This window comes from Trachypithecus francoisi, unplaced genomic scaffold (genome assembly GCF_009764315.1).
Source record: "Trachypithecus francoisi isolate TF-2019V2 unplaced genomic scaffold, Tfra_2.0 Lachesis_group1, whole genome shotgun sequence".
NCBI classification, from domain to species: domain Eukaryota; kingdom Metazoa; phylum Chordata; class Mammalia; order Primates; family Cercopithecidae; genus Trachypithecus; species Trachypithecus francoisi.
In genome coordinates, this window is record NW_022681454.1 from 150,632,189 (window position 1) to 150,642,296 (window position 10,108).

A 10,108-nucleotide genomic window follows, 5' to 3' on the forward strand; every position below is an offset into this window, starting at 1 on the left:
CAGAAAATGAAAAGCACAACTGTAAAGCTCATAAGGCTTAAGTTTAGGGCAGTGTTTCCACATAGCTGCAGCTGGACTGCTCAGAAGGGCAAAAGAAGGCAACCCCTTTCCAGAGGCTGCAAGTCGCTGCTTCTGCAGGGTCAGCAGCGGTGAAATCTGTGAGATATGGGGCAGGGTGGTGGAGGGGGAGACACTTTCTGAGTCACTTGAGAAGTAGATCACTTTAAACTACTGGAGGGCTGGGCTCATGGAAGGAAGTGACCTCTCATGCAAAGCTCCATTCCCAGTTCCTTTTACTAAGAAGACAAGACAGAAGACAAAGAATAGGTAAAACAGGATGTAAAGTTTATATACAAGAATATAATGTTTATCTGAAATATTTACAGTGTTGGTTAAAGCAATATTTTTACAACTTTTAAAGGTAAACTACTATGTATATTACAGGTAAGCTACAATGGGTTTAATTTGCAAAAGTTAAGTAAGAATTGTTTTAAACAAGGCTTAAAGTACTCAAGTCAATTATAAAATTCATATCTTTTGCCTTTTACTTGAAGAAATCATGCTATAGAAATGGTTAATGTGCTTTTAATAAATGGAAGTACTGAAGCTGGAATGTGATACATGTAACAGTTGAAGTTCCCATTGAAGGTATAAAATGATGAATTGTTGTAAGACTTAGACACTGAGTCTCAGTCTGGAGCTGAGGAAGATGTTGAGATAACAGCCAGCTTTATCTCAACAGGGTTTGTGACCGACAAGTTTGGGCCACAGAGAAAATTGAAGCAATTTGCATGTTGTGACAACCTCAGTGAGAAGTGAAAATCAGCTGACTCAAAACAACAAACAACAAACAACCAGACCCAAGTCACAGTTGCACCTATTCAAAACTAGCTTTAACGTGAGCTATTTTTAAACATCATAAAAAATATTCATGATTTTATTAGTTTGAATATTTCTACAAGATTCGGGTGGGCTTTTCCTTTAAGCGAAAACAGCTATCCACTCCTGTGGCCCCCTGGGGCCTTATAACTCAGGAAATGCTGGGGATGCAAACGTGCAAAAGGCAGGGGGAAGCTGTCCAGGCTGAGGCTGGAGCAGCTGGGAGTGTGCTTGGGAAATGGGAGCTGAGATCCCAGAGCAGATATCGTCAGCCGTGCTCTGGAGCAGGCCTGTCAGAGCCATCAGGATGCCAGGACTAGCACTGCAGCTTGCGGATGCTGCGGGAGATGCGCTTGAACTCTCTCTGCCCCTTCTGCCACCGCTTCACCGAGGTGATCACCAGCTCCCCACCCTGTTTCTGTCCCATGACCAGATAGGGCGCGTTGATGTCGTTCATCTCCTCACAGGTGCACTGCAAGCTGTCTTTGAGCCACAGCACCGATTTCTTCAGGTCCCTTTCGGACACACCGTTTAGCTTGTAAATGGTCTTGCTCTTGGTCTCCAGGATGATTTTGGTATCTCGGTTGATGTAGGTTATCTCCTTCACTTTTATTTTCAGTGCTATGAGAGAGGGCAGAAAGAGTCATATCAGTTATAATGAGGGAATACAGTATACCTCCCCCCATTCTGCCTACTCATGTGACTTGTCCTGGAAGAGGAAAGAGAGGCTTCCTAGAGCTAATGGTACCCTCAGAGGCTGCAGATCGGGAGTTGGGAGCTAGGGGCAGCAGGTGGCTCCACTGCTAAGCCTCAAAGCATTTGCCACGCACTTTGTTTCCAATCAGCCATTTTTTCAAAACTCTTTCTCTTTGCAGGACTCAGTGAACTTTTCTTCTCCTTTCCTCACCCACCCTTGTGTTTGTAAGAAGGTTGCATGTGGTGCATGCTCTCCCCAACAAATGACTTCCTCTATTGGAAACTTAAGCATGAAAAGACATGCCTGACTCTTAGGTGAAACATGATCCTTCTGTGGCAGTAAACTTTAAACTCAATTTATTATGTAGGAGAGGTTTTTGGACAAACCTGTAAGGAAACTGTATCACACAATCATTGTTTTCTAAAGAATAGATTACAGGGAAGGAGAATTGATCTTACAGCTGCATTTATTTGGTAAAGTAACTAGGAGAAAAAATATGCAAGTCTCTTTTTAACAGCACAACATGTTTAGTCATAAAAGTGTTTTTCTGAAGACCTCATCCTTATATGCTATCATTTGCCTGTCCAAGGCCAAGGCGTTTACAGATCATATATGTACTCTTCCCAAAATGTATATGTAGACTCGTTAGAATGAGAAGACCAAAAGTAAGTGGTTTACTGTAAAGGACACGTTTTATAGTCATGAACAGTATGCTCTGGGAATGAAAGCCCTACAAACGTACATGCTGGAATTAAGTTTCAAGACTTCATGAAAGCAGGAAAAGAATAGAATTTTAAGGTTAGAAGGGATCATCCCATTAAAATCGCTTGTTAGTACACAAAGAATCTTAAATCCAGAGAAGTTTAGTGACTTGCATGGGGTCACCCAGTTAGGTTGTTTCCTAGAACTCTGGTTGCCAAACCTCCTCCTGTAATACCACTGTGGTGTCTTGAGGCAATGTCAATGTTTTTGTACTGGTTGCAGCATAAACTTGCCCAGCTGCAATGTGTCCTAAGACTCTGGGTGACCCTGACAGCCATTCCGTATAGAGAATGTGTAAGTATGACTTCCTGACTTTGATGGAGTTTAATCTATGTTTAAATTAGTAATAGAGGAAGATTTTTCTGTGTTGCGTATAACTGGTTTTGAGATTTTCTTTTTCTTTTTTTTAAATATCAGAAAGGGAATTTGACTGAGTATGGCTTTCTAGTCAACCAGGAAATTATAGAAGCTACATCAGGTAAATCAAAGATGCTATGACTTGGCCAACCATGGTTTTGTCTGGTATGATATGCATCTGAACTGTGGTACTGAGTTCTCAGTTTCTGAGACTCAAGTCATGGAATAAGCCATACTTGTGGAAATGTTGCATGCTCTTGTGTCCTCTGCACTGGGAGTAGGGTGTTGGATAGACCTTACCATGGTGGGAGAAATGGACTGATTACACTTTACCTGGGAGCCTTGTCTGTAGTACAGATAGGGCATATATAAGATTTCACCTGGCCAAATGAAACATTCTCAAGCTCCAAACATCAGGAAAAACCATCACTTTTAACCAGGAGGAAGATTTATTAGTCGTCTTTGTCTAGCTCTAAAATAACTAATTTTGCAAATGTTTATCATGAGAAAACATTAGGGATTTTCTCCTTGGATTTTCAGCTAGGCCCAAACAGAGAGAATCGAATCCCCCACATAACCTTTCCTGTTCTGGAGGATGTGACTGAGGATGCAGGATGGGATAAGAAGCAGAGGTGATGATACTTTCTGGTCCTACAATAGGTTGTATATATAGGAAGGTAGTTCTGAACCATTTTTTTATTCACCAGTACTTGCACCATTGAATTTCCCTTGTACTTCAGGAGCACAGTAGGGAAGAGGTGATGCCTTCCAGAGTAGTCAAGTCAAATAAATTAGATTTCTATGCTTGTTCCTCCTACTCTTCCATTATTCACAAAGAACAGAGGCAAGATGGAATAGTGCTTATAAACCAACAATCTTATGACGCAGTTCTTGAAATTCTGCTTCATTATCCCTCTGTGGGTCAAAATGAGAGTGAAGAAATAGAAAACAAAGCTTGTGAGGTATCTATGCGTGTGATACCTTAAGTGTGATAACTTCTGTGTTGTTTTGAAAGGCTTTCTCTCTGTAAGGAGAGAGCACACTAAGGCACACAGGCATCCATGTTTTGGCTCATGTTTTGATAGGGCATCCTTAGAAAGGGGGTATTTTGTAAGGTCAGCCACAAAGCAAGCAAGTAATAGGTGTGTGTGTGTGTGTGTGTGTGTATGCGTGCATGTTTTCCAAAGCCAGTTGTTATGCAGCTCCACAATGTAACAATCAACTTTTCATGGAAGTCAGGAAGGATCACTGTTTTATATGTAGTGCAAAGGATATAAACTGCGAGAAGAACATGATATTTTATAGACTTTTTAATAGAAATTTTATATAAATGATATTTTTCTATCTTGCCCTTAATGAAGTGATATAGCGTGGAGGCTGAGAACTGTGTTTTGGCAAGGCTCTGGTGATTTGGAATTATCTGCTGCTAACATGCCTGGCCCTCAGCCAGTTTGAGGGTTGTGGACATTTGAAAACAGGTGTATGAAACTCCATCAGCCCCATTTGTGGCTCCTCCTGAGGGGAAAGGTTGCTAAGGACTTTGAGCTACCTCCCTTCTTTCTCCTTCCTCAGCAGTGTGAAGCCTTTCCCAACCCTGGAGCTATGGTGGTTCTGGGACCAGTCAGAGTTAAACCCAGGACACTTTCCGGAAGAGACCTGGAGCTGTCAAAGAGTAGGGATTGGATGGTTCTAGAGTTTTAGGGACCTGACCAGGACTGAGATTTCTGGGATGGTAAGGTAAGGAGACTGAGAGCTGGAGTTATTTCCCTCAGTCTCGAGGACTATGTTGAATATGTAGAAGTCTTAATATGGGTCTATTAGACTCCATTATTGATTGACAGAGCAGGAAACATATCTATTTACAAGTAAGTTCAGCCTTGTGCCTGAATAAATACTTTTTAGAAAGGTACCAATAATTCCAACACACGAAAAAGTACCTGCCCTTGGAAAAGGATAAAAGCAAGAATGCCTCTGGGTGAAGTTCCTGGTCATTCCCAGCTCTGAATTTAGCATTGATCCTGTGTCTAGCTGGGCTCCTCTTCTGACCTGAGAGCCCTGAAGTCAGCAGATGAGGTGCTGGTGGAGTTCTGTGTAGACAAAGTCCTAGCTCTCTTTCCCGTTATGATCCTGTTTTCAGGGGAGTGACTTGCAACTTACAGAACATATCGCATGTGTTTTTTATTGTCCCCAAACACCATATCATCTATCATGTATCTTGCTAAAGTAAATCTCTAAGCTTTTTTTTTTTTCTTTTTAAAACTATTTCAAAACTGTGGCAAATGTGTCTAGACTTAGTCATACAAAAATTTACAAAAACCTTTTAAAAGGGATTTTAAGGTGGTGTTTTAAGGTTGTTAGGTGTTCCATGTTAGGTGTCTTCTCAATAAGCCACTCTTCTTTTTCAATTTAAGGAACCCCTCCTCGACAAATTATTAATCAGTGCCTTGGATATATTCACTAATGGTAGAACACAGAGGAGCAAATCATTATGGGTTATAAAGAAAGTAAAAATATTTTTATTTGTGGCCAATTTAATGCCTTGAATCTGTTTGGCTGGGGCTAATATTTACACTTCCATCCCTGGTGCACATGTTAAGTAATCAAAAGAAAACAGGACTTGGGATTATGTCTGTTGGCAAAAAAAAAAAAAAAAAAAAAAAAAAGATTTAAAATGTGCCATTTTCATTATTTGAAATGTGCCAGTGGAAATTGATAATCAGAATAATTTTCATGATTTGATTATTGGCTTAACAGAACAATGAGTCTTAGCTGACAAGATACAACACAATGCTAGACAGTTACATAAGGAGGAAACTAGGATAGATCAAGTTAGATGGTTTTGGGAAACATGAGCTATAATGGTATTTACCCAACCTTTATCTGGCAACATCATAATGATTTGTACCTTGAAGTTTTACTGGTGAATAAAACTTCTGAATGTGAAATCTGTTGTTGTTGTTGTATTACTTACCAAAATCATTTTTACAAAGCGTTTCCATTATGTCATTGTCATCATCATTTTTATTTTTGCAGGCTTCACATACCTTTGGAGCTAGAAATGTAGAAAACAGTCTTTAGTAAGTTTGCTTAAAAGGGAACAGCAGGTGGCGTTTGTAAACAATTCAAAGGGACTTATCCAGGCAAAAGTAGCAATTGTCCTATTTAACCTCAGCTTCTGCCTCCTCTGTAAAAGTAGGATCACTCATTCGTAAGAAAGCTCCCCCATGCTTCCCATTTTTTTGGGGGGTGGGAGCAAAATGAGAATGCCTATATGTTGTTGTGTTTAATAAATTATGACTCCAATAAAAAGGGAGTTGTGGGCAGAGTGTACAAGTGTGTGTAGTTATGGTTAACTGAGTCAGGGTGCAGCTTTTCAGCTCAACCTCCCAAGCTCTGGGAAATTCAGTCTAAAAAAGTTATTCCCAAGGCCTTTCAAAGGAGAAAAGCAACCAAAGAACCAAAGATCCTTGAGGGGTTTGGGAAAACTGGTAACTATAAAATATAGCCAAAAGATTGTCTTTCTCAGCCACAGGACACCAGTGTAGCTGGCTCTGCTCAGCAGAGCTCTGTATCTCAGGGGGCCAAGTCTGGACTGGGAGGGGTGACTGGCTCCTGCTCCACATATGGACTGTTTCCACCTTGAAAACACATCTCACTAATTACAATAGCCTGCTCTAAGTGGTTCTGTGTCACCTTGTTCCTTCTGCCAAGATTGTGCTTGAGTTAGCCAGCATTCATTTCATTGCTGTCTGCAAGCTCCCTGGTACAGGTTCTTCTTGCCCTTCTTTGCCTGTTTCAAACTCTCAAAACAAACAAACAAACCTGTTTCTGAAGCTAATCAAAGATGAAGCAAAACAGTTTAGTGGTTTGATCAAACCTAGGGATTGTATACTAGCACAATTATCAGAAGGCCTCCTAAAAGCTTTTCTAAGAGTCTGATTTCTTGAGAAAAGTAAAAAAAAAGAACAATTATATTTCCCTTCTCTCATTTATAAATGTGTTAATTATGTCTTTAAAATTTAGGTGAAATTAGAAGATTTTCCCTAATATGAAATGTAATGTTCATAGAAAACTATGTGACTTAATAGAAGTGTTATTTATCAAATTAGAAAAATCACAAAGATAGAATTTTGAAGAACATAAACTTTTATTTTGAAGGTGAAACGTGGCTTTTTGGAGAAATGTAAGATGCATAATGTTGCTGCTGATAGTGGGAAGAAATAAAAACAACATACATAAAACTGCCCTTAAGTCCCCTCACCCAAACAAAATCAAACGTTTCTAATTAGGAGCTCTCAAAATGTATATAAAATGTTACTAACCTGTATTGGTTGGTCTATGGTATATGTGGGACAAATCTTTGAAAAATGCCAAACATTTGCAATAAATTAGAAATCTAACCAATAAGATGATTGCAAACTCATGGTCCCTGCCAGGAAAGATTGCTAAAGAACTTTGCATTTGCTTTAACTAATGATGCCTGCAGGAAAACAACTAGAGATTGAAAGGGAGAGGCTGCTGAAGCCCTGAAAGAGATTAGGAAGCTCCCTTTTCCAACCCAGGGGACCCAAATCAGCTCAGGCGCATTGTATATGTTTTTCTTTCAGAAAAAATATCAAGAGCTCATGCGGTTTTCATTGCTTTGATGGTTTTTGCACAGGAACTCTCCCTCCGTTTTCTAAAAACTTGGGAATCTCTTTTGCATGATTTTTCTCCAGCTAATCACAACCACTCCTAAGTTAAAAACTGATAGCGATAGAAAATTGATTTCCAGAGATTCCCTTTATGCTCTCTCCTCAAGTACCTGAGCAGTTACAACCAATGCTCAATTTTCCACACACTCCGTGCCAGTCCCGGTTTTATTTCCAAAATCTAAATTGACGAAGGACAAAAAGTACCTTAAAAGGTTATCTACTTGTACATCCTGGTTTTCCTGCCTGTACTGGAAATGTCCCTGTGACTAGAATCCTGCCCAGTGGTAGGAAGCTACAGAATGAGGCTGAGCGAGGGCCCTCTGGCCAGAGTGCTCACCACCAACTCCTCCATCAAACACCACTTCCAACGCTCTAGCTCCAGTGCTAGCTAGCATCTTTAACAATAATCGTGTATCTATTTTTTTTTTAACCGCCGTTCAGTTCTTCGGGTTTTTTTTTTTTTTTTTTTTTAATTGCCTTTAAGTATAACGGGTACAACTCGGGAGCAGAATGCGAGACTTGGGCGGAGGGGGAGGGGTGCCTCCAATTTGATACAGGCTTGTCGTGATGACAGACCAGGTCAGGAAGAACTTCTGCCCTTCCTGCTACTGGCACCCCAAGCAGGGAGTGGGGAAACAAGTGGAAAGACTTACCTTCCTCGGTGGCCGGCAGGAGGTGGTCGCTACTAGCGAGGGGGATGCAGAGGTCGTTGTCTTGGGGGAAACGGTCGCACTCGAGCATGTCGGGCCAGGGGAAGCCGAAGGCGGACATGACTGGGGCGCAGCGGTCCTTCACCTGCACGCAGAGCGAGTGGCACGGCTGGATGGTCTCGTCTAGGTCGTCGAGGCAGACGGGGGCGAAGAGTGAGCATAGGAACTTCTTGGTGTCCGGGTGGCACTGCTTCATGACCAACGGGATCCAAGCGCCGGCCTGCTCCAGCACCTCCTTCATGGTCTCGTGGCCCAGCAGGTTGGGCAGTCGCATGTTCTGGTACTCGATGCCGTGGCACAGCTGCAGGTTGGCCGGGATGGGCTTGCAATTGCTGCGCTTGTAGGAGAAGTCGGGCTGGCCGAAGAGGAAGAGCCCGCGCGCCGAGCCCAGGCAGCAGTGCGAGGCGAGGACGAGCAGCAGCAGCGAGCCAGGGCCCTGCAGCATCGTGGGCGCGCGACCCCGAGGGGGCAGAGGGAGCGGAGCCGGGGAAGGGAGAGGCGGCCGGAGTCCGAGCTTGTCCCGGGCCCGCTCTCTTCGCTCAGTGCGACTCGGGGGCCTGAAAAGCTGGCAGCGGGCGGCCAGGGCGCGGAGAAGCGGGACACCGGGAAGACGGCGCGGGCGAGGCGCTGCAAGCCGGCGCGCAGCTCCGGGGGGCTCCGACCCGGGGGAGCAGAATGAGCCGCTGCTGGGGCACAGCCAGAGTTTTCTTGGCCTTTTTTATGCAGATCTGCGGGCGGGGTGGGGGAGCAAGGGAGGAGCCAATAAAGGGTAATCCGAGGAGGGCTGGTCACTACTTTCTGGGTCTGGTTTTGCGTTGAGATTGCCCCTCACGCGCTTGCTGGAAGGGAATTCTGGCTGCGCCCCCTCCCTAGATGCTGCCGCGCGCCCGCCCTAGGATTTCTTTAAACAACAAACAGAGAAGCCTGACCGCTGTGCCCCAACAGTGAGCGAGCAGGGCGCGGGCTGCGGGAGTGGGGGGCACGCAGGGCACCCAGCGAGCCGCCTCGCGGCCAGGTCCTGGCGGGAACGCGCCTCGCCCCGCGTGCTGCCAGGGCCCTAGCTTGTTTTGCCCCAGCCTGAAGTTTCTGCTGTGTTGCCAGGCATGGGTGGGAGAGGATATGTGTGTGTGCGTGTGTTGGGGGTGGGAGGGCTACGTCCCTGATAGCCGTGTGTGTGTGTGTGTGTGTGTGTGTGTGTGTGTATGTGTATGTGTACGTGTGTGTGTTGGGGGTTGGGGAGCTGCGTCCCTGGTAGCCGCGGAGCCAGCAGCCCCTGGGCTCTTTGTGCCCTGGGATGGAGCTCGGGACCTGCCCGCCCGAGGCCGCCTTGGCGAACTTCGTTTCCCCTCGAATCTCCAGCTACAGTTCAGCAGCCTGTCGGTGTGCTCCCCACTGCCCTAAAACAAAAAAGTCAGAATTATAAATATATTCGTATGAGCAGAACTTTACATGGAAAACGAAATACTAATAAAACGAGTTTGTCATTTTGTTGGAGTGAGTGCTAGCAAGGGTTTTGTCGTTGTAGAAACACCCCTACAAGAGTCTCACCAGTCACACAGGACTGCCCACCATTTCCTCGTTTTGGAGAAGAGACTTTCCCTTCTTAAATGAATGGCATGACTCAATACTCGAAGGCATTACCGGCTCTAACACACAGCCGCCCTTGCAGCAGTGCGCTCTGGAAAGCCGGAGTATGGGCCCCCAGGGCACTGTTTGTAAAGACTGGTGGCCGGCACAAAAGATGGGCACAAAAGATGCGCAGGCTGGAAGGGAGCGAGGTCAGAGGAAGGAGTACTGCCTGGAGATCCACGAGGGCTAGAATTAGCTCATTCATCCCCTACGTACCAGGGGGCACCATGCTGGGCGCTGGATGTGCAGAAATGAACAAACAGGACGACTTCTGCTCTCCTGAAGCCTGGGATCTAGTGTCTCTGACCGCAAACAGTAAGTTCACAGCTGTAAACCAGGAATAGGGTGCCAGGAAAGGGAAAGTGAGAGTGCGTGTATGT

The 10,108-nt window shown here is 44.5% G+C and overlaps 1 protein-coding gene across 1 annotated transcript; it reads right to left on the reverse strand.

Moving 5' to 3' along the window:
- Positions 1 to 324: 324 nt before the first annotated feature.
- On the reverse strand, positions 325 to 8,824 carry SFRP2 (secreted frizzled related protein 2). Its single transcript, XM_033215531.1, has 3 exons — positions 8,043 to 8,824; positions 5,667 to 5,747; positions 325 to 1,500 (listed from the first exon to the last, which is right to left on the reverse strand). Exons 1-3 carry the CDS (start codon positions 8,542 to 8,544, stop codon positions 1,196 to 1,198), a joined length of 888 nt encoding a protein of 295 aa, XP_033071422.1. The 5' UTR covers positions 8,545 to 8,824; the 3' UTR covers positions 325 to 1,195.
- Between the last annotated feature and the right edge of the window lie 1,284 nt (positions 8,825 to 10,108).